Source organism: Felis catus, chromosome A1 (genome assembly GCF_018350175.1).
Source record: "Felis catus isolate Fca126 chromosome A1, F.catus_Fca126_mat1.0, whole genome shotgun sequence".
NCBI lineage: Eukaryota > Metazoa > Chordata > Mammalia > Carnivora > Felidae > Felis > Felis catus.
The window spans coordinates 207,604,641-207,628,894 of NC_058368.1; the positions used below are offsets into that span (position 1 = coordinate 207,604,641).

Sequence of the window (24,254 nt, forward strand, 5' to 3'; positions counted from 1 at the left end):
GTAATCTTAATAAGCACAAATTTTAAACTAGATGGTGGCTATGTGCTACATCCAACAACTACTGGCACATTAGCAAGGAGTCATCAGTTCTCTCAGAAGAAAATGAAGGAATGTATGAAGGAATGGATAAGTGAAAGCCCAGAGCAGTGGAAGCCATGAAGCACCTTGGAAAGATGAGGGACCAGGGGAAAGAGGGTAGCTGGTGTTAAGAGCAAGATATACACCATGAAAAGTCTGAAATTGAGAACAGCACGATTTTAATAAGAAAGGGTGCAACCTGCTCTAACAAGTCCCGTGGTGACAAAGGTGAGAGAAGTTGCTCATCTCATGACACAGTCTTATTACTGTGACTTATGGGAGAGGAGAAGCGAGGCGAGAGGTGTGAGGTGAACGCACTGTTAAATCCTGATTACTAAATACTGAATGCATTATTTTCAAAGTTCAAAAGGAGAGACGGAGCAGGAATGCAAAGGGGGACACGAAGGGAGGGCTTCGTACCGCCATGTTCTGTAGAGTGGGGTTTCAAATTTTCCCTTTCTGTTTGTGGAATCTTTCATAATCCCTCACTTCTAATGGCTAGGTTCATTCTCCTCCATTCACACTCCGGATCCTTTACTGTAACCGGTCTTGATTAGCTTGTCAACACCTTCCTCTTCTGAGCCGATTTCTTCTCACAGAACTTTCACATGCTGGGAAGGAAGTCTCTAGAAAACCCCATAGATGGCCTCATCTCCCTACCCCAGCCCACTCCACGTAGACCATACACTTTCGGTTTCTAACTTCCTGTCAAGTGCAGAGAGAGAACTCACGGCCCGGGCTCCCGTGTCTATCTGTGTCTGTGTGTTTGTGTCTGTGCTGCAGGGAACATGGAGACTGAGAAAAAAGGAAGCAGAACATTTCTATGTAATTTTTTCCCAGGTCAAACAGCATCTTTCTCAGCCATCAAGCGTTTTTATTTTAGATCTCGTATGTTTTTAGCAAAGTAAGTTTTATTTTGCTGGTGTGTACTACGTATATATAAAAATAGAATAACCACTAGAAATAGTAAATGAAATTAAGATCTCTTTGGGATGACAGAGTTGGAGGCACAGGAAAAATGAAAGAACTTCTGTCACATAATGGAGTGTACTTAAATATTGTCTTAAGATCCAAATAAGCCGCTAGTAAGACATCTATGAAAACACTTCAATTACCTACAAGTTTGTTAGCCAAAATGTCAATTCCTCAGAGACTATCCTCTAGTTGATATATTTAGTTAACTCAGGCTGAGTGAATTATACAGTAAGCAAATGTAAGTTACATTTTCTATATAAGCTATGCAAAATGGGCTAACAAAAATAAACGGTTTGGGGGCTGTTTGTCGTTCCCTACCACCAACATCTGACTTCGTATTCTCTACATCCTGTCACCATTCCATTAGCATCAAGGAGTCAACAACTTATAGCAGAACAAACTTCAGAAACATGTAAGAAGTCACAGTGAAGTTCCTGATCCATTTTGCTTAGGGCATCAGAAGCCGTGACAAAGTCAGAACCGTGTTGGTGCAGGAGCTATTTGGTAGGATAACCAGAAAGGTTTGAAGGCTCTGCTTTGTAGAAAGATGGTGATTTGCAAGCCCGATTTTAAATACAGAAGGTACATAAAAGCCTAAAGCATCAATATACCTTGAGAGTCCAAGGTGACACAGGATTTGGAAAGTGGGCCATCACTGGCTGAGCTTTACTTGCTGCTGAACTATCTTGTTTCCTCTACTTCAATTCCCTCTAGAAGAGAGAACACAGTAGGAACAAGGAAAGGATCCAGAACAGGTGCCTGAGGTAATACAAGGGGGAATAATGAGGCAGAGGTTTTCTGCTAAGGTACTTAGGCCAGCCTCCTGAAGCGAAATGGCCAAGTTCACCTGTGTTGAGGGGATCCAAGCAACACAGCTCCCAGAGAGACCCCACTCGTGCCAGGTGTTTTCTTCTTCCTCCTTTACGCCTCACAGCAGGAGGCTGGCTGCCGGGCTTGTCTGCAGCTCCATCTTCACCTTTACAAGCCGCCGACAGTCCTGTGAGGGCTCCCCCACCGCTTCCGCCATCAGCTCCTCCTACCTATGCCCGTGCCCATTCTGCAGAGCCTGAGCTTGCCCCGAGAACTCAATTTGTGGTGAGGAGCCTGTTCCCACATCCTGTTGAAGAGGGGCCTGGTGCTCCTCCAACCCCGGAGGCTCAGCCAACTGGAATCCATCATGGCCCATTCACAATGAGGTAGAGACTCTGTGAGACAGAGAGCTCTTCAAAACAGATTCATGAGAGGGGTTCAACACCCTTCAAGAAGCTAAGGAAATCATGTCCCCAGCTATCATGTGTGGGCTCAATCATGGTGAAATTCAAGTAAACTCAGCCCATCAGCCAGTATGTGTGATAGATATTATGGAAAGAAATGTGCCAGGCATTAGGGAGGTCTTGTTTGGGTGAGTGGTGGCAGAGGGGGGCTGTTTTCGAGGAAGAAAAATAAAAACAGTTCCCTGCTCTTACAACTCACTGGGGAAGAAGAGTAGACACAGTGTGTACTTAAGTTAGAATCCACTAGGTACTTAAATATTTAGAAAGTGTTAACGGGGATGAAAAAGGCGTATTGCAGTTTCACTGTCTCTAGTGCCCAACCTGCCATCTATCATCTTGTGAGAAGTTGTAACAAGTACTGTATTTTCAACCAACTTCTATTAACTCTGTCTTTACAACTAATAGCAAGTAGAGTGGTTTTATTAAGTAATCTCTGACAATAAATAGTTTTAAGAAAGTTTGTTTTCAGATTAAAGCAATTCCCTTTTCCAAGTTCACTGAGTATAGAAGATTAAGTCTCTTTAAAAAGAAAAGAGGAGTGCCTTTTTTTCTTTAAAAAGAAAAGTCGGTTGCTAAGCGTCCAACTCTGGCTCAGGTCATGATCTCGTGGTTCCTGAGTTCAAGCCCCACATCGGGCTCTGTGCCGACAGCTCAGAGCCTGGAGCCTGCTTTGGATTCTGTGTCTCTCTCTCTGCTCCTCCCCCACTTACACTCAGTCTCTCTCCCTCAAAAATAAATAAACACTAAAAAAATTTTCAAAAATGACACAAACACATCTTGAGGTAAAGTCAGGCTTCAATTTTAAATTCATTAGTTCCCCATGATTCATGGCTGCTTTATCTTTTGTGTGCTTCATAAATGAAACTTTACAAAGATGACACTTTCAAAGACATGGAACTTTGAAAACAATCTCTAGCAACAGTTTTTTTGTATTATTTAGTTTTCACACAGGTATTTATAGGCTTTAGATTATATTCTATTACAAAAATCAAAAGCAGACTTTCTGGTAAAGTGTTTTCAATAATCCAGGAGTGATAGATTAACTCAGGGCTTCTCAGCCGCAGCACTATTTGGACTGATAATTCTTTGTTGAGGGGCTGTCCTGTGCATTGTAGGATGTTCAGCAGTATCTCTGGCTTCTCCTTACTGGAAGCCAAGAACACTCCCTTGGTCAGTCATCTCAGTCAAAGATTTTGCCAGACATTGTCAAAAATGTTTCTCATTGAGAACCACTGGATTCACCTAATATCCAAGATACGTTTAAAAGTATGAGTACTATAAAAATAAATCCCAGGGGTGCCTGGGTGGCGCAGTCGGTTAAGCGTCCGACTTCAGCCAGGTCACGATCTCGCAGTCCGTGAGTTCGAGCCCTGCGTCAGGCTCTGGGCTGATGGCTCAGAGCCTGGAGCCTGTTTCCGATTCTGTGTCTCCCTCTCTCTCTGCCCCTCCCCCGTTCATGCTCTGTCTCTCTCTGTCCCAAAAATAAATTAAAAACGTTGAAAAAAAAATTAAAAAAAAAAAATAAATCCCAAACTAAGCAAAACCCTGTTATCATCAACAGTGATAAAGTGTTTTTAATTTTTGATATGAAAACACATAGACAAACTAGCTACAAAGGGGAACATTTTCTTAATGTGTTCAGTTTCTTGATGCCTGTCCTAAATGTCATCTCAGCCTTTGTTTAAGTATGTACTTGATCCATTACCTTCACATAAGTTGCTAAAAGCAAAGAAAGATTTTCTGGAATCTGGAGTTGTTAACTAGCAATGCAGCGGATGTAGCAAATGCATTTTCACTCACAGCCTCCTCCCTGGGGGTTGTGGAAAGCGTGGTAAGTTTATGCCAGTGAAGATACACAATTCTGAGGAAGGGAAAAATATATGGGGGCTAAAGGAAATTCATTTCTATCAACAGCATTTCCACAGTTACATCTGTGTGATTATAGAGCAAGAGATGGGAGTTGTTTGTACTAAACGTTATATAAGTAGATGGAAATGTAGGTACAGAGGGAAATCATAATGAATTGCTTCAAATGACTTTGGAAAAGAAATTTGAGTAATTTGAGATGAAATGTTTGATTTACTTAAAATATCCTGAACTCAAAAGGTCTTCCAGATTTAAATACCTCTTCTTAGGAATAAGTAGGGCCCAATCATTAAAAGTTAAAAAGGTTCTGCAAACTAATGTAAAGTGTTAATAAGGGAAACCAGACGCAACTCCCTGTACCATCTTCTCAGTGCTTTTGTAAATCTAAAACCGTTCTAAAAATAAAATAAAATAAAAATCTGTTTAAAAAAATTGTGCAAATAATATGCACTGATGTGGATCAACTGTAAGGGAAGATGACAGAGATAATATTGAAAATATTTAACCACTGGAATTGTACAGGTACCAAGCAATCAGAATGGTTGCTTGTGACATATCCAGCTGGGCTCGTATGTAGCAACTATCAGTTCTGGAAAAAAGCAAACTGCAAAGCAAGGGTTTCCACTTGTGCAAAAAGTGGGGACAGGAAGAATGTGTGTGTGTGTGTGTGTATGTGTGTGTGTGTGTTTATATATAATTGCATATGCACAGCTTAGAAATATACATAAGACCCTGAGAACAGTGGTTACCTCTGGTGAGGCAATGAAATCAGGATGAAAGAATGTCAAAAAAATTTTTTTATCATCTTTACCTTTCTATCCTTACCATTATGCAAGAAATCTAGCTATTATTGTTAAGATTAAGGGCAAATCTGGATGTTGAAAATCTTCTCTAATAAACTTAAAACAATGATAATGATCAAACAACTCCTAAAGCTAAGCAGTCAGAATAAGTGATTAAATAGTTGTAGAGTTTGGGCTACTGATTGGCCAGATTTATTAGCAGTTCCTGTTTCTTCAAAGTGTCCATCCTATGTAAGAACTTACTACTATTTCTTTCTCTATCTTTCAACATTCAGTGAAAAGTTTCAGAGTGTGGGTAAACCAAACTCCAACACAATAACTCCATTATGTTATCCAGCAGTATGTGTGTTTCAGTCACATTGATTTATTTATTTTTTTTTCAACGTTTATTTATTTTTGGGACAGAGAGAGACAGAGCATGAACGGGGACGGGGCAGAGAGAGAGAGGGAGACACAGAATCGGAAACAGGCTCCAGGCTCCGAGCCATCAGCCCAGAGCCTGACGCGGGGCTCGAACTCACGGACCGCGAGATCGTGACCTGGCTGAAGTCGGATGCTTAACTGACTGCACCACCCAGGCGCCCCTCAGTCACATTGATTTAAAATTACAACATAATATAACATATGGGGCTCCTGGGTGGCTCAGTGTGTTGAGCAATCAACTCTTGATAATGTCTCTCTTATTATCTCACAGTCATGGGATTGAGCCCCACACCAGGCTCTAAGCTGACGGTGGAGCCTGCTTGGGGTTCTCTCTCCCTCTCTCTCTGCCCCTCCCCCTTTCACACACATGCACACACATGCACTTTCTCTCTCTAAAAAAAAATAAATAAAAATAACATTTAAAAAAGAACATAATATAGCATAATGTATAAACTTGTCAAAGCACTATGTTGTTCACCAGAAACTAATGTAATATGTGTCAACTACACTCACATTTTAAAATTCAAAACAAATAAAATAAATATAATTAAATTAAATTAAAACATAACATTAACTGCGGTGCCTGGGTGGCTCAGTTGGTTAAGCGTCCAACTTCAGCTGAGGTCATGATCTTGCAGTTCATGAGTTTAAGCCCCGCGTTGGGCTCTGTGCTGACAACTCAGAGCCTGGAGCCTGCTTCAGATTCTGTCTCTCCCTCGCTCTCTGCTCCTTCCCCACTCATGCTCGCTCACTCTCTCTACCTCTCTTTCTCTCTCAGAAATAAACATTAAAAAGAATTTTTTTAAAAAAACCATAATGTGAACTATTATAACTTCAGAATTTGATCACCTGGAGAAAATGATATCATATGACTAGTGAATTATAAAAAATAAGGTTGGCAAACAATCATTGGCTGTGCAGTACAGGTAATTCTTGATCTAAGAATGTTACATGCATTCATCCATTTAATCTTGATTTAAAAACAAAACCCTGTGAAAAACGGAGAGTTATTATTATCATTTTACAGAGGAAGAAAACTGAGTCTCAGAGAGGTTAAGTAACTTGTTAGGTCACATGGCCAGTAATTGACAAAATCAAGATTTGAACCCAACTCAATAATCCTAGAGCCTGGGTTATTAACCATGATGTTGCATGGCCTCCTGGGTCTGGGCTGGCAGCTAAGAGACTTAAGTTCCAGTTCTGAATCAACCACTTCCATATTTTCTACTGTAAAACCAGGACGTGGAGTTTGACAATGGGTTTGTTTGTTTCATGGGTTTTCCCCCATGAAACCCAAGATATGCAGTTGCGATCACTAAGTACGATATTGCCGTAATCTTTTAGTTGCTCTTTCCTCTCCAGTGCAGTGAGAGAGGAGGACTACATGATTCCTAAGGCTTCCCTTGTGGTATAAAACTAGGAGACCCTCTGATGTTACAAGCACGCTTACAGTTATTAGCTTAATCGACTTAATAGCCCCATGAAGCTGCGTTGTTATTCCTATGATAGAACTGAGCAAACTAAGGCCCAGAGACCTTATGTCCCCAGCCCTAAGTTCAACAGCTGGTAAGATTCAAACCCAGCCAGTCTGGCTCCCCAGTCTGTGCTATTAACCACTCTGCAATGTAGCTTCTTGTTATAAATCTAGAATAAATTATAGATCTAGAATATACATTGCAAAATATAAAATGAGTCCAGAATAAAGGAGTTCTTCCCCGGAGACCAACTTTCTTACAGATGGGGAGCACGTTTTTGTGTTAATACTTCTGTATGCATCTTGTGTTAGGGTTTGAAGTCTCTGCAGCCGTGATCTCCTTGGGAGGACACAGGGAAGGACCCATCTTCTCCCATTCTATCCCCCAGCACCCCAACTCTCCCTAGTCCTGCTGTCTTCCTGCCTACAGCCTTCAGGGATTGTTTGAGGATTGGAAGATATCATGGGGACAAAAAGAGTGGTCAAGGTAGACAATGTAAAAAACAAGATGTTCTCAGCAACTTGAAGATAGGGTAATAAGTTAAAGGAGCAAATTCAAACTGGAAAATGGTGTTCTCATCTGCTTTTCTCCTCCTAGCACCTAGGTTCCCTTCCCCCATCCTGCAACCACACACACATTGTGGTTTGGAACAAAGAAAAACTCCAGGTGAGGGCACCACGTCTTTTAAATTGCAAGCCGCAGTATTCATTCAGCTCATTGCCAACCCTTATTTCCCCGAATATGCATTAGAAGCCTGAAGGTGTCAGACCCCAGCCCACGTGTTGTGGGGATACAAGAAGGAATGAGACCATTTGTGGACTTCAGATCCCTAGATACACCTGAGTTTACATTCCTGTGCTCGCAGTTCCTGGCTGTGAGCCCTTGAATAGGCTACTTAATATTTCTTTTTTTTTTTTATTTTGTTTTTAACGTTTATTTATTTTTGAGACAGAGAGAGAGAGAGAGCATGAACAGGGGAGGGTCAGAGAAAGAGGGAGACACAGAATCTGAAACAGGCTCCAGGCTCTGAGCTGTCAGCACAGAGCCCGACGCGGGGCTCGAACTCACGGACCACGAGATCATGACCTGAGCCGAAGTCAGACGCTTAACGGACTGAGCCACCCAGGCGCCCCAATATTTCTTTTTTTTTTAATTTTTTTTAACGTTTATTTATTTTTGAGACAGAGAGAGACAGAGCATGAACAGGGGAGGGTCAGAGAGAGGGAGACACAGAATCTGAAACAGGCTCCAGGCTCTGAGCTGTCAGCACAGAACCCGTCGCGGGGCTCGAACTCACGGACCGAGAGATCATGACCTGAGCTGAAGTCGGCCGCCCAACCGACTGAGCCACCCAGGCGCCCCCCAATATTTCTAATAATAGTTTCCATATATTGAGCCCATGATCTGGTTTTGTGGTACGGAGTAGGGCATTGAAAAGTGAGATGTATTTGGACATGTGGCCAGATAGGTGGTAGTGGAGAGAAATAAAACATCTTCTAGGTGAATATTAAAGAACAAAAATGGAAACTGTCACGGCCACAGGTGTATCTTCAGTGATTTTTTTTGCTGCTTCAGATTTTCAAATATTTCTAGAACAACTAGAAAATGTCAAATCCTTGCTTTTGAAAGAAAGAGCAAGCACACCATGAATTTTTCCAGACTACATGGGATTATATTCAGAGAAGGGTAACTATTTGTTGTCTTTACTGAGTAATATCCTAATTCTAGACAAGGACAGAAACTGTGCAGCAGGCCTTCTAAGAGGGAGTGTTAAATGTCCTTCTAGAAGAGAGGAGACTGGAGAAACGACAAGGCTGGATGTGAGACTTCCCAGCCAGTCTCTACTGCTTCCTGGTCACCTTCCCCGTGGGTTCCCAAGAGAGGACCAGTTTGGGAGGTGATCACATTCTGCCTGCTAGTCTGGTTCCAATTGAATCAGCAGCACTCAGTATTTACAAATAAGTAGAAAAACTCACTTACTATTTACTTATCCAAATGAGTGAGCTTTTCTGCCACATCTCAGTTCTCAAGCAGATAACACCTTAAACGTGGATGGGACCAGAAGTCCTCTTGCAAACCACAGAGATGTTAAACATGGCCGTGCTGTAGAAAGCGTGCCAGCTGGATTTATAGAAGAACTTATTTTCACTTTTTCAAGTGCAGTTTCTGTTTAAGAGGCCCGACTGTAAAATATGGAAGAAGTCCCTTATTAGTCACTTCCATATTTTGTCAAGTAAAACAAAGGAGAAACACACCAAGTTTTAGAAGAAATCCAACAGGAGAGCTGGAGAAAGACAAAAGGTAAGTTGTAACAAACAGAAATAGACGAGTCAGTCTAAGACAAGCAAAACAAAACAAAACAAAACACTCTATGCACAGCAACAGCCCTCCCCTTCAAGAAACTCTCACAGATTATTTTGCCATAGAGGAAGATAAGTGTTACAATGTCTTCCTAACCAATCAGGGACGCTGCAAGCCTCAAACCAGGAAGCCCTTTAGAGTGTAGTATTTTAAATTGTGCAAGTGAGACTTCTGGCTCTCAGTTAGTTTTTGTTCCCTGTGCTTGTAGGACACAAAAGCAGATGTGAAGTCCCTCATGGCGAAGTTTAACACGGGGGGCAACCCCACGGAGGAGGTCTCTGTCAACAGCCGCCCCTTCAAAGTCGCGGGGCAAAGCTCACCTTCAGGAGTACAAGCTAAAAAGAACCTATTCAACAACCAAGGAAGTGCCAGCCCTCCTGCGGGACCTAGCAACGTACCTAGGTTTGGGTCCCCAAAGCCACCTTTGGCAGTGAAACCTTCATCTGAGGAGAAGCCCGACAAGGAGCCCAAGCCCCCGTTTCTAAAGCCTACGGGAGTGGGCCAAAGATTTGGACCACCGGCAAACTCAGCCACCAGAGACCCTGAGGTAAAAGTGGGATTTCCAAAACCTGTAGGCCCCAAGCCCATCAATGTGCCCAAAGAAGATTCCAAACCTGTGTTTCCCCGGCCCCATGGGAATAAGCCTTTGCTTCACAATGTAAACGAAGACCACGACCTAAAGCCACCAGGCCCCAAGCCGGGCTCTAATCCCCCAGCCCAGGAAACTGAGCAGAAGCAAGTGTTCCCCAAGTTGGCTGGGGTTAAAGGCAAGTTTGGGTCAGCCTCCCAAGACCACGACCCCAAGCCCCTCTTAACCAAGCCCATCTTTGGCCAGAAGCCATCCCTGAGTAGTGATGACAGCCACGAAGATGAGAACGCCACCAAGAACGCGTCTCTACAGAAAGGCCTCCCGACCCCCCTTGGAGCCAAGTCCAAAATGACCCCTTTAAAACCAACAAGGCATGACGAAGAAAATAAAGACCAGGGAGGAGAGACGTCAAGTTCACCTTTCCCTGGCGTGGTTCTGAAACCTGCCGTGAACAGAGGAAGCCCAGGCCTCTCCAAAAATGCTGAGGAGAAAAAAGAAGATAGGAAGATAGATGCTGCTAAGAACGTCTTCCTGAGCAAAATGAATCAGGAGGACCCGGCCTCTGGGGCTCCTCCTGCCAAGTTCCCTAAGACGCCTTCTAAGCTGACAGGGGCAGGGCCATGGGGCCAAAGTCAGGAGAAGGAAAAGGGAGACAAGAATTCAGCCACCCCTAGGCAGAAGCCCCTGCCTCCCCTGTTCACCCTGGGCCCACCGCCACCAAAGCCCAGCAGACCCCCAAATGTTGACCTGACGAGATTCCGCAAAGCCGCTTCTGGAAACAGTGAGTTGTTTTTCTCGTTCGCTATTTAACAAGTTTTGTTCTACAGCAGAGGGTGTTTTGCCTTCTGGGGAAAAAAATTATAACAAGGAATGATTCCATCACCGGGACTCCTGGCATGTGGTGACCTTTCTTTGGCATTTTTTTTTGCTTCAGTATGGGAGGTGTGAAAGGCAAAAATCCTTAGTTCTGTGAGCAAGTGCCTTGGTGGGCCGCTTTTAGGGTGGGAAGGGAAATATATCCACTTGATCGATAAGTGGTTTTGCTTTCATTTACTTCCTTAGCTGGGTTTCATTTCTGTTGGATGAGGCTAAGGTGTGTTCCCCTTACTGCCACAAAAGAGTTAGACAGAAAGATGAGCAAACCTTTCGGTTGATGGTTTTCAGACTGGATCAATTCTGATGCCCGGGAACATTTGGCAATGTCTTGAGGCAGTTGTGATTGTCACTACCAGAGGTTGCTACTGGCAGGTAGCAGATAGAAACCGGAGTGGCTGTGAAACATCTCGGACCACGTAGGGCAGCCTGCCCCAGCAAAATAGCCAGCCCAGTGTCAATAGTACAGAGCTTGAGAAAACCGCTTCCAAGTGATCTTAAATGTCCAAACTGTCATCATGCGTTTCCTAAGCCCAATATTCAAATAAGAGAGGAAACAGGGCTCAGGAAATGCCACTTTCTGTTTTGTAGTTCAGCTGTTTTCTATTTCTCGACACAAATCTTTCTGAACTTTGCTGATTCCTAAAGTAGTACCTAACTAGGATAAGCCAAAGGGACACTTTAGTCTCCTTCGGGGTAAATAGCTTAATTTTCTTCCGGAGATGTTACAATCCTATGGCACGTGCTAAAACTTGATGCCGAATGGCCTGACTTCCCACATCATTGTAACCCTGCAGAGTGACAATGGAAGCTCACTTATACCTGAAATGATTAATATTTTAGGCCAATAATGTGCAACTATTGTTTATTATTGGGGAAGGTGGAGAAAGGATGCTTGTGGAATAGTGACCACACCACTATCGGACATATTTTCTTCCTTACAAAAATATGGCCTAATTAAAGCAGTTCTAAGTATAAGTATGTTTTTCTTTTTCGGTTCTGAAGCATCTTGCAGTCTATCATCTTCCTCAGATCAATATCTTGCTGTTGATCAACAGATTAGTGATCAAATCCCCCATTAATCTATCCTGTAGAAAGCACATTTGAAATGATGCCATGATTATCCATCTTCTAGAAGGATTCAGCCTTGTCACGTTTGTGTCCTCCTCGTCTGTCACCTTCTCATTTTAATACTGGTCCATAACTCAGAAACATTATTTTTGTGACAATTTCTAAAAGATCCCCTCTGACTTCCCTTAGTTCTTCTGTGCCTCAGATAAAATAAAAAAAAAATTAGCTATCATAACCTCCGTCTAACCTCTAACATCAAACCAGGGAAACTTAGTGATGTTAAGTAGAAATCCTTGGGCGTTTTATTCCATGTTCTCCATCTTTATTTCCACTCAACTCCCAGGTTTGAGGTGGTAACCAGTTGTCTTGTGTCATGCTGTTGAAATGCTAATGGAGTCCACTGCTCTACAATCCCGGCAAGGGACTGTCAGTATTGGTCAGTATTGAGCTGACCACCAGTGCGATAAAGTTCCAAGGGACCGAGGCCAAACTGCCCAGTAGGCAGAGTGGGTCCTTGCCTTCTTTTCTCCCTTTCCCCCACGCTGACCTGCCTCCCTACTGCTCAAGTGCCCACGACACAATTTAGACTCTAACTCCTCCTATAATGTATCCCACCTCTAACTCAGATCCCTTGGAATATATTATCCTCCAAAAGTGAGGCAGTTCCCTCCTCATCCACCTTTTTCGCAAATCAAAACTCAGTCCTTCTTGATTTGAACTGACCTCAGGTTAGTGTCAGGATAAAGCAAGCAGATTCCTAACTTTAAATTGTGGGTAACACCCCTTTAAAGCATTCACATTTTTTTAATGTTTAAATTTTTTAACTGATTTTTTTTAAAATAGAAATTACATCTGGCTGAAAAAAAAAAAAACAAGTATAAAATGATATACAGTCCTTGTCTGTCATTTTCTGGGTCTTCTCAGCCTCTGCTCCACAGAAACCACTTTTCTTAATTTCTATGTCCATCCAGTTTCCTTATGTCTATGTAAGCAAATGTAAACATAGATATTAATCCCCTTGGCTTTATACTCAAGAAGTAGGACATTATATGCAATGCTTTGATCCTTGCTTTTTAAAAAAAAATCTTGTATATCTTTTCATATTTTAATAAGAGGTAACTGAATATTCTTTAGAGTTGCATAATCTTCTGGTAAATGAATGACTTACCTAATCGATTGAAGAACTTGTACTGTTTCCAAACCTTTTCTCTTCAAAACAGTGCTGCAAAAAATAAGCTTGTATAGGTGACTTATATGTTATTTTCTGAACACTGAGAATTTCCTAACAGGCAGGTCTGCTGACTCCTGATCCTACCACTGCTATTTTTCCCAAACTACACTAAGGAATTTAGCCTTCCACTTAAGAAGGTTAAAAATATACCAGATTTAGAAACTATATAGTGTTCGAATTAACCAATGCTTCATCTAATTACTCTGCAGGTTTTCAAAGCTCTAAAACTATTTTTTCTTAGCCTTCTACCTGATTCCTTCCTTTCCAGGTTCACATCCAACCCCTTAAACCTCTTCCCCAGACCTACTCTCCATCTTTTATCATCTTTGTCCAGTATATTGCCCATCAAAAATATGTATTATTTATTGAGGACTTGTTACATACCAGATACACACTACTCTGTTTGCTCCTCCCAAGAACCCAATGAAATAAGAATTCTATGAGGAAACTAAAGTTCAGAGATGTTGGGTAATTTGCCCAAGACTGTACCGTGACTAAGCAGGGGCAGAGCTGATCCTTGGGTGTCTCTAATTCCAGGGCTAGGGTCCCCCTCACCGCACTCCCTGCTAGGCTCCTTCTCTTGAAACATAGGATATCTTGAGATAATAATTGGGGCATAAGGGATATTCAAAGAATTCTCATTCTTCTCTCTCTCTCTCTCTCTCTCTCTCTCTCTCTCTCTCTTCTTTGGCTGAAACTTTTTTTTTTTTTTTTAACTACAAATACCACCGTAAGCTACATGAAGACAGACACCAGTCTGCTTAACATTATTTATTTGGAGCATAGAAATAATACCTTCTTGTTCATTGCTCGGGTCTGTCATCCCACCAAAGTCTATTTAATCAGATTTTAGTATTAATATTCTCTATAGCTTAGCAATTACTTTAATGAATTAGGTAACCCCTGTCAGTAGGCTTGCATTCCATTGAATAGAGGTTCCATGTGAAATGAATATTACACATGGGGTCTATATTATAGATCTATTTGACTGACTTACTAGTAAACCATAAGCTCGAATATAACATACTGTTTTTCTGAACATGAAGCTAATAACTTTTTTCCCCCAGAACCATTTGGGATTACAAAAGCCTAAACTTTCAAAAGATAAAAAATCCAAAATATCAAAATGTTTTCTAAACTAACCTTGTCTCTGGTTCCTTTTGTTTCCTGGGCCAGCGGTGAGAAGAGTTCATCCTAAGCATGAGTGTGTGCCCAACCAGCAAAGTTTTGGTTGTTAAGATCCCCTGGCTTGACTGTTGGTTTGCATGTGGGAGTTAGTAATAAATCTGCTTGGAAATATTCCATCCAACCCTTTTCCTGGTCTTGTTCTTAATACTGGAGAGAAACTAAGCTCATCTTTCTGTATGTTAGCTTTAAGAATGATCAGTTAAGCATCCTGACAATTGAAGAGGTAAGGCCAGGGTCCCAGTGGGTATTAGCAAAGGGCTAATGGTGTGACTGACCCCTCCATACCTGCTTATGCATCGCTTCGACTAATCCAGCCAGCAGTAGTTTGGAACCTAAAGGTGCCCGGGCTATTTTCAGCAGCAAGGATAGGAGGAGGCACGATTCTCCTTCATATACCCTAAACTATCTCTCTCTAAAATTGGATATTTATACATCACGTTATATCAATGTGTGCTGCTCCAAACCATTACAAGGGAAAGGGATTGTATGCTCAAACACATTTTAAAAATTGGGGGGGGGGTGGTAAGTAGACTTTTTTACAGCAGAGTTTCTACAGGCATTTGATATAATACTGTACACTTGGAATCTAAGAACAAGGAACCTAAAAAACATCCCAGGCACGTTTTCTGGGTTTTTTTTTCTTTTTTAATTTAATTTGATTTTTTAAATTTACATCCAAGTTAGTTAGCATATAGTGCAACAATGATTTCAGGAGTAGATTCCTTAATGCCCGTTACCCATTTAGCCCATCCCCCCCCACAACCCCTCTAGTAACCCTCTGTTTGTTCTCCATATTTAAGTCTCTTCTGTTTTGTCCCTCTCCCTGTTTTTATGTAATTTTTGCTTCCCTTCCCTTATGTTCATCTGTTAAGTGTCTTAAAGTCCTCATATGAATGAAGTCATATATTTGTCTTTCTCTAATTTCGCTTAGCATAATACCCTCTAGTTCCATCCACGTAGTTGCAAATGGCAAGATTTCATTCTTTCTGACTGCCGAGTAATACTCCATTGTATATGTATATCACATCTTCTTTATCCATTCATCCACTGATGGACATTTGGGCTCTCTCCATACTTTGGCTATGGTTGATAGTGCTGCTATACACATGGGGGTGCATGTGTCCCTTCAAAACAGCACACCTGTATCCCTTGGGTAATACCTAGTAGTGCAATTGCTGGGTCGTAGGGTAGTTCTAATTTTAGTTTTTTGAGGAACCTCCAGACTGTTTTCCAGAGTGGCTGCACCAGTTTACATTCCCACCAGCAGTGCAAAACAGATCCTCTTTCTCTGCATCCTTGCCAACATCTGTTGTTGCCTGAATTGTTAATGTTAGCCATTCTGACAGGTGTGAGGTGGTATCTCATTGTGGTTTGATTTGTATTTCCCTGATGATGAGTGATGTTGAGCATTTTTTTCATGTGTTGGTTGGCCATCTGGATGTTTTCTTTGGAGAAGTGTCTATTCATGTCTTTTGCCCATTTCTTCACTGGATTTTTTTTTTTTTTTTGGAGGTGTTGAGTTTGATAAGTTCTTTTTAGATTTGGATACTAACCCTTTATCTGATATGTCGTTTGCAAATATCTTCTCCCATTCTGTCAGTTGCCTTTTAGTTTTGCTGATGGTTTCCTCCGCTGTGCAGAAGCTTTTTATTTTGATGAGGTCCCAATAGTTCATTTTTGCTTTTGTTTCCCTTGCCTCTGGAGCCATGTTGAGTAAGAAGTTGCTGTGACCAAGGTCAAAGAAGTTTTTGCCTGCTTTCTCCTCGAGGATTTTGATGGCTTCCTGTCTTACATTGAGGTCTTTCATCCATTTTGAGTTTATTTTTGTGTTTGGTGTAAGAAAGTGGTCCAGGTTTGCTTTTCTGCATGTCACTGCCCAGTTTTTCCAGCACCACTTGCTGAAAAGACTGTCTTTATTTCATTGTATATTCTTTCCTGTTTTGTCAAAGAAGAGTTGGCCATATGTTTGTGGGTCCATTTCTGGGTTCTGTATTCTGTTCCATTGATCTGAGTGTCTGGTTTTGTGCCAGTACCCAGGCACATTTTCTGAAACATCTCACAGATTGGGCCAGTTCAGAACACTGAAAAGTTAAAGGCAAAGCTCTATGGTACACAGACTGAAAGTGAAGCATGGGTCGGCTTCAGGTGGCCACGTTGTTCTGCTAGCTCACTGTCCACATGTCTGATGTGCATTTTGTGGCTGTTGTCACTCTTACTTTCGGCTCCATCCTGAGCCCACTCTACTTCGTTTGCCTTCCTTGGTCTTTGGGAAAGCAGTTTGCCATAAGACCTCTGGATCTTCTGTTCCAGGTTGAAACTTCTGGGGAACCATTGACTGTTAATTGGGCAGCTTACTTGGGTTTAACTCTAAAACAGAAATGCCTGGGGTGCCGGGGTGGCTCAGTCAGTTAAACATCCAACTCTTGATCTCTGCTCAGGTCATGGTCTTACCATTTGTGGGATTGAGTCCCATGTCAGGCTCTGTACTGACCGTGTGAAACCTGTTTAGGATTCTCTCTCTCTCTCTCTCTCTCTCTCTCTCTCTCTCTCTCTCTGCCCTCTGCCACTTGCACTCTCTCCCTCAAAATAAATAAATAAATATTTCAAAAAGATAAATAAAATAAAGCAGAAATGCCTCTGAAAGAGCATTCCCTCTCTTAACCACAAAAGCCCACAAGCCACTGTTCAAATCTTAAGAGCTTCCCATTCTTCATCTTTCTCTCTAAGTTCTCAACTTCTGCTCTTCTAAGATAAACCAGCTCCTCAGTCTAAACCCTGTTCTCACAAACAACCTGCCTTATCCCAACAGTAACCTTTGGGCATTTTTTTATCTAATGTTTTCATCATTTTTATAACCAATCTACATGGTCTTTATTTTTACATTCTGGCATTTAAATTTACTGTGGAGAAGTCTGGGACCACCCTGAATTTCCCCCCCTTTGAACGTGATTATCTTTTCTATCTGGATTCCCAAAGAAACCTCTGTCTTTAAGGTTTAAAAACCTAGCCAAAGTATGTTAGTGTCAATCACTCCATCATCAGTATTTTCTGAGAGATGTTCCTCTTTGCTTTTGGGGATTTTCTGTTCCATATGAATAGAGGTCACACCAATTTCTTTTGATCTGGCTGATGGGTGACAAATGCATGTGTTCTAATCCAGTATGATCAATTCACCAGCTCTGAGTGTTGCTTCTAATTCAGTCTTCTGTGGAGCAAAAGATAGCTGTGCTGGTCTTGAGGGCTGGATGCTGTTCCATTTTCTGAGATTTCATTTTGTTTCCTATACCAGGGCAAGGCCAATCATGGTGGCTCATCCCCCTTCTGCCTCTGATATGATGCTGTCATGGTATTTAGGGCTTTCACGCTATAGGTTTCTCCTTGACCTTCCCCAGAGTGTTCACTCACCCCTGAGCCCACTTCTCCAACCTGGAGTGTACTAAGGAGAACTCACAGGTTTTCTAAAATCAGTGTCTTCTGGAGGCACCTGGGTGGTTCAGTCCAGTAAGCATCTGACTCTTGATTTTGGCTCAGGTCATGATCTCACAGTTCTTGAGTTCAAGCCCCATGTTGGGCTCTGGGCTGACAGTGAGGAAACTTCTTGGGATTCTCTCTCTCTCCCTCTCTGCTCCTTCCTGGCATGTTCTCTCTCTCTCTCTCTCTCTCTCTCTCTTTCTCTCTCTCTCTCTCTCTCAACAAACAAACTTTAAAAATTTTAAATTAATCAAATCAAGTCACTGTTTTCCCCCAGTATTGCTCCTCATTCTAGGGAACAAGTGGAAAGCTTTATTTGCCTCCTATGGCACCTTCTGTTTCTTCCCCTAGGCCAACAGTTGTTGATGTTTATCCAACAGTTGTTGATGTTTATTTTTAGGGGTGATGGCCACTAAAGTGAGTTTGGGATATTATTTATCTTGCCCTATTTTAGTTTTACTATTTTATTTTGGAATTGGAGGAGGGACATTCTGTAAGTCTCCCTTGTTAATTAATATTAAATAAGCATTTCAGTTATGATCTAGCTATCAGCAACACTTCCAAAGGAACCATCAATGCACTCCTTCACAAGGCAGAAAGGAGACTGATGTGAAGTGCATGGTCACTGCTTGTTTCATATCCTCTGGACTATGCTGGCTGGTCAAAGACATTCCAATGACCACTCCAGGAATCTATCCTGAAGAGTTTTTCAGGTCACAATCAAGGTGAAGGGCAAGGGAGAGTTCCAGCTACCTGACGAGAGTTTACCTCTGGAGTGTGGGTAGTGTCTGACCTCTAAAAACCTGAAAACTCCCTGAGAGTAGTTATATTTTAAGCTTTTAACAGCCAATTACTTTATACTGAGACTAGTAGAAGAATGGAGTACTGGAGAGGAAAATGAGCCGGAAGAAGGAGAGGACACTGGGGCTGACCTCTGAGGAAGGCAGCTTCCTCTCTTCAGGGTCTAAGTCATTTTTGTCATCGAAAAGCCCCCTCCACATATTTTGCTTCCTGGTTCCTTGCTCTGTGCTTTCTTTGGCTTTAAATTTCTTCCTTAACTGTTCAGGTGCCAGCTTGTCTTTTAATATTAGTTTTAGCACAACAGTGGTCCATACTTGTCATCTAATCTGCAGGGGAAATTTTCTTTATAGTGATAGTCAACCATATCTGTATGAGGGACTATGGCTTTTCTTAGTTAGGACAGAGGAATTTCTGTAAAACCCAGTTTGGAGCAACATGCCATGATTTATCCTATTGTAACAACTTCCTGTGATCAAGCAGCAAGTTGGTATATTTTTAAGCTGCTTACAAAAGAAAATATGGAAATATTGCCTAATCTAGTGGTATTATGTCAACATAGGATCTGTGCTAGATCAAAGAAGATACAGCAACTTACAACATAAATATTTTCTTTTATAGTGACTGACTTACCCATAAATAAAGTATAAAATGCATATGAGATGTTTAGTATATACCAAATTTGATTTAAATTATTTAAGTCTTAAAATAGTCATGTAACCCATAGAGGGAAAAGCATTAAAATGAAATGCCAAATACTTAAGAAAGAAAAATTAGAAAGTCAAATCTAAAAATCAAATACAAATACATATTGAGCCTAATAATCAAATGCACACTCTTCCTGATTTACTTTCAATTGTGTTTGCACACATTAAAATATTTTAAAAACTAAAAAAGAAATTTAAAGACTAGATAGGAAGATTGGGTAAATGTTTTAATTCAGTCTGCTCACTGGGCAGGAGATACCTTGCTTCATATAATCTGCTAAAACTATTTCCAAGCCAGTATCCTTTTTTTAAAGGATTGGATTTCCACCATATGCATTTGCCACTAAAGGCTCCTTCTTGGCCGTGATGAAAATTATTTCTGAATATTATGGGTTCATATGCTAATGACACCTCTTTGTGCATATGTTTTTTATTTTCAAACCAAAGTGAAATTAACTTACATGACACATGAATAACTCCAATTATTGAAAGAACAAATTATGCCTCAGGAGGAGAAGTCCAGCTGCTTGTTTTTACAAATATATCTGGAAATGTCCGTTTCTTTTAGAGGAAACACCATCATGATAGTTATGGCAAGGCTCTAAAGCCCCGAGAACCACCTAGAGCACTAGATTGTTTGTTTCTCCAGCATCTGAGAAACAGGGAAGAAAGATTCTAGAAGTCGGAGACTTTAACTGCCATATTAACCACTAGCAAACACACACACACAAACATGTTTCTCTTCCGTTTAAATTGCCACTAAAGAAAAACGATTGTACTTTATTCTGTCTGGCACAGCAAAGGTAGAGAAAACACGTACAACAGCCAATGGCAATAGATACTATCAGGAAAAAGTAACTGAAGGTGAGACATCTGGCTGTAGAAAAAAATCTGAACAGAAAACCATATGAGGTTTTTCTTTCCCCAAAGTAAGAACGGGTGTCGTAGAAGCACTATCTGTATTTATTATAGCAGTCGGCCTCTCTCTGCAGCTGCACGTCTGCACACAACGGCTTCTTCAGCCAGCGGCATGCTCCTGGCAACCGAGAGTGTGTTTTTCCAGGGCTGGCAGTGGATCTGTTGAGGCACAGGAAAAGGTTCTTGCCACATAACACCACTATTCTCTTGATCTGCCTGTAATTCTCAGAACCATCACGTAGTGCATCTGGCGTTCAAGAGCATCGTGTGTAGTGATACCACGAGTACAACCAGGCGGCTGAAAATCTTTCCAAAGTAAGCGCAAGGCGGATAAATACCACAGGTATCCAGATTGTGTTCGAGTGTTCGTTCCCCCTATTCAGGAATAACAGTTGCTCAACTCCATTAAGGGGAGAAAGGATCCTGGATGAGTACTAAAAGTGCCCCCTCGTAGTGGTTTGTTTTTAACTCGTACAGTATTTTCTATTTTTGTTCCAAATTGTCACCTTAAAGAAGTTGATGTACTCACATCCTCTCAGTTACTGAGGATCTGGACTGCAGCTTCTCTAGGACCCCCTTCTCCCTGTTTCCAGAACTTCAGCTTCACACACACACACACACGCACGCACACATGCACGCACATGACTTTCTCCTCAGCCGCTTCTTCAAAAGCAGTCTCATGTGGAAGGAGGATAAGTCAAGTTTACAAAATACATTTGTCATTCATGTTACTCTAAAATAAAGAAGATTTTCTTGACCTGATAGAGCAGTTTAACAGGCAGGAAACCTCACTATATTGTAGAAAGAAGACGTCTTTGATTTCTCTGAAGCCTTGAGTCCTTAGTCCTCACGGGGAGAAATCAATCATGTCTGGCTGAGTGGCATGAAAGCAGATGAGGTTTGTAGATCTTCTGCCAGATCTCTATCGGCCGGTTGGGAACTCTTGCTTTCTTCGCTAACTCTGAGTGATTATCTAAATGGACCTACTGGTTGGGTGGACTGTTACAAGGTGAGGCAGTGTGTTAGCTCAAACTGCTAGTTACAAAAATACTCGTGGCTTAGAAGCAACAGAAATTTCTGTCTCACGGTTCTGGAGGTTGGGAAATCCAAGATCAAGGTGCTGGCAGATTTGGTGAGAACCCACTTCCTGGTTGTCTTCTCACAGCGTGGGGATGGCAGAGGGATGAGGGAGCTCTCTGGCGTCTCTTCTGTAAGGGCATTAATCCCATTCATGGGGGCTCCAGCCTCAGGACCCCATCACCTAGCGCCGTTCTAGCACCATCTCATTAGGGATTAAATTTCAACACGTGAATTTGAGGGACCCATTCAGTGTATAGAAGATGGCCTGTGACATTCAACCTAGCAAATGGTACTCCGCCGCAACGCACCCAACTGCCTCCCTCCTATTCTCTTTCTTTCTTCTTCATTCTTGTCTTCTAAGCTCTGATTATGTTTTTAATCGTATTCTTTTCCATTCCTCCGTACCATCACTGCAAATCTCCTTTCTTTGGGGTCAATGAAACCTATTAGTAGAACCTACAGAAAATGCTGAGCTTTATGGAGGCATGACCACCAAAGAGGCTGCTGAGTTCTGAACTACTAAGAAACCATGGTTAATTACATGGGCCAACATGATTTTGAAATGGAAAACCCAAGGCAGAAAATAGAAAAGCTGCTGGTGTGCTCCTTAAAGTCTGGATAAAGTCGGGCACCTGGGTGGCTCAGTGGGATAAGCGTCCAACTTCAGCTCAGGTCATGATCTCAGGAGCCCCACATTGAGCCCCACGTTGGGCTCTGTGCTGACAGCAGAGAGCCCACTTTGGATCCTCTGCCCCCCTCTCTCTCCCTGCCCCTGCCCTGCTCTCTCTCTCTCTCGCTCTCTCTCTCAAAAATAAGTAAAAACATTTTTTTTTTAATCTAGATAAAGTTATTTTCAAATGCCAGCCCGTGTTTCATGGAAAAATTGAATCCGATCAATGAAGGACAAAGCCACTTGAATTTTCAAGGTCACTTCAGGTTTCTAGCTCTTGCCACTTCTAACTTGTCTCAGTTTAGGAACCGCCTCTCTGACCCTGCGCTATACTGCAGTCACCCAGACAAGACTTGTAGCCTTTCCTCAGTTTTCACCACAAACCACTCACCGAAGACGTTTGTGTGCGTGACAGACTTCAGTGAATGTGTCATTTACGTTGCATCAAAGCCAGAAATTTAAAACAGAATATTGGCAGCTAGGGATTTTACACCTCAGGTTCCCCTCACATCCTCTGCTGTTCACCTTCCCCTTTCCTTCCTTATTTCTTTGGCCTTTCTTTCCTAAGGGCAAAGAAGAATCTGAACATTCTTTCTTCTTTTTTTTTTTTTTTAAGTTAATTTACTTATTTGAAAGAGACAGATGCAGGGGCAAGAGAGAGAGGGAGAGAGAGAATCTGATGCAGGGCTCAAACTCACAAACCATGAGACCATGACCTGGGCTGAAATCAGAAGTCGGACGCTTAAACGATTGAGCCACCCAGGCGCCCAGAGAACATTCTGTTTTCTTTTTCAGGATAGTTTGGCTGTCTGTGATCCAAACACTTACACTAAACTATTACCTTCCTTTGTATATCAACAGAAGTTCTTTATTCAAAAGTCTCCATGCCATTTCCTTTGAAAGTGGAAGACACTGGTGGGAGGGATGGCCAGTGGGGAGGAAGTGGTTTTATTTTGTATTGCTATTAATGGCCATTATATTACCAGAAACAAGCTGCTAATAAATAGAATACACCCAGGGGAGTTAGGGTGATGCTACTAGAAGTGTGAGAACTAAACTGTTCCAATTGTTGTGATTGTTTGATCCTCCCATCCATTTTCTTTTATTTTTTTATTTAAAAAAATTTTTTAATGTTTATTTTTTTAGAGAGAGAGAGAGAAACAGAGCACAAGCAGGGGAGGGGCAGAGAGAGAGAGACACAAAGAATCCAAAGTAGGCTCCAGGCTCTGAGCTGTCAGCACAGAGCCCGACGCGGGGCTTGAACTCAACAAGCCATGAGATCATGACCTGAGCTGAAGTCAGATGCTTAGCTGGCTGAGCCACCCAGGTGCCCCATCCCATCAATTTTCAGTGACTGATGACCAAAGATCCTTAAAAAATAGGTTCTATTTTTAGATAGAAGTGCTAGAGATGGCTTTCTTCTATCACACATGGGATTTGAAAGTTTTCAGATTCTTTCCTGAATTAAAATATTACAAGGACACCCATGCAAATCAATGTTCCCTACACATTTTCCTAACCATTCTGACACTAAATGGGTCTCTAAGGAGAAAGATGGCCAAAATGGGTAGATGGTCTGATCAACAGTGTATGTGTCATATACTCAGAAGGAACAAGAGAACATCAAAATTGGGTCTTACTCTTTCAAAGATTCTCAAACTTTAAGTTGCATAAGAAAACCCCAAAGTTTGTAGTTCAAGAAGCCGGATGGGACCCAGGAATTAGGATAGTTATCAACGTCACTAAGTGGTTCTAATGCAGGTTGTCCTGAGACCACATTAAGAAATACTGCAGGCTGGGAGAGCTGTTACAGTGGGGGAGGAGAAGGAGAATGGTGGGGAGAGGAAGGGCTTCTTCCTAAGCCATAGGTATTTTTTTAAAAACAAAAGAAATGCTATACCACTGAGACAGGACACTAAGAGTCAGTGATTACATCCAAACATGGAAATGAGTGAGTGATCTGTTTAAGCAAACAGGTAGTATCCTATGGTTGATCTTAAAAATTTGCCTAGTTAAGGAAAGTGCAAAGGTGATAGATATTCAAATATCTAACATCTGGATGGCTGGCACCAAAATCCTGAAAATTCTTTACTGTGTCAGGCATTGACCTGTTAGTTGCTGGATCATAAAGAGGTCCAGGGGTCACTAAGTGGTATCCGGAACCCTTGGAGGACTTCAGCTAGTTCATTCTTTTAACAGCTGGTGGTGAAATTGTATACATCAGCTGACTGGTGCCCACCAGCTGGCCCTGACTGTCAGCCTGGAGTAGTGTAGTGCTCCCCGGCCCCCCCAGAACACCTGTAAGCAAGGACTCTGCCACTCTCTCCCCCTCTTTCCTTTCTTCCTTTTTTCTGTTCTCTATTCCCTTTTGTTTTCATCTCTTTTCTCCCCTTCTGCCATCCA

At 41.9% G+C, this 24,254-nt stretch overlaps 1 protein-coding gene across 3 annotated transcripts in view; it reads left to right on the forward strand.

Moving 5' to 3' along the window:
• Window positions 1-24,254, forward strand: part of FYB1 (FYN binding protein 1) — a 163,198-nt gene that overhangs the window by 51,986 nt on the left and 86,958 nt on the right. For all 3 annotated transcript variants that reach the window (XM_045037898.1, XM_011286424.3, XM_045037901.1), the window contains exon 2: window positions 9,464-10,625. In XM_045037898.1, the coding sequence (XP_044893833.1) occupies window positions 9,491-10,625 (1,135 nt within the window). In that variant the 5' untranslated portion in view covers window positions 9,464-9,490. The remainder of the gene's footprint in view (window positions 1-9,463; window positions 10,626-24,254) is intronic.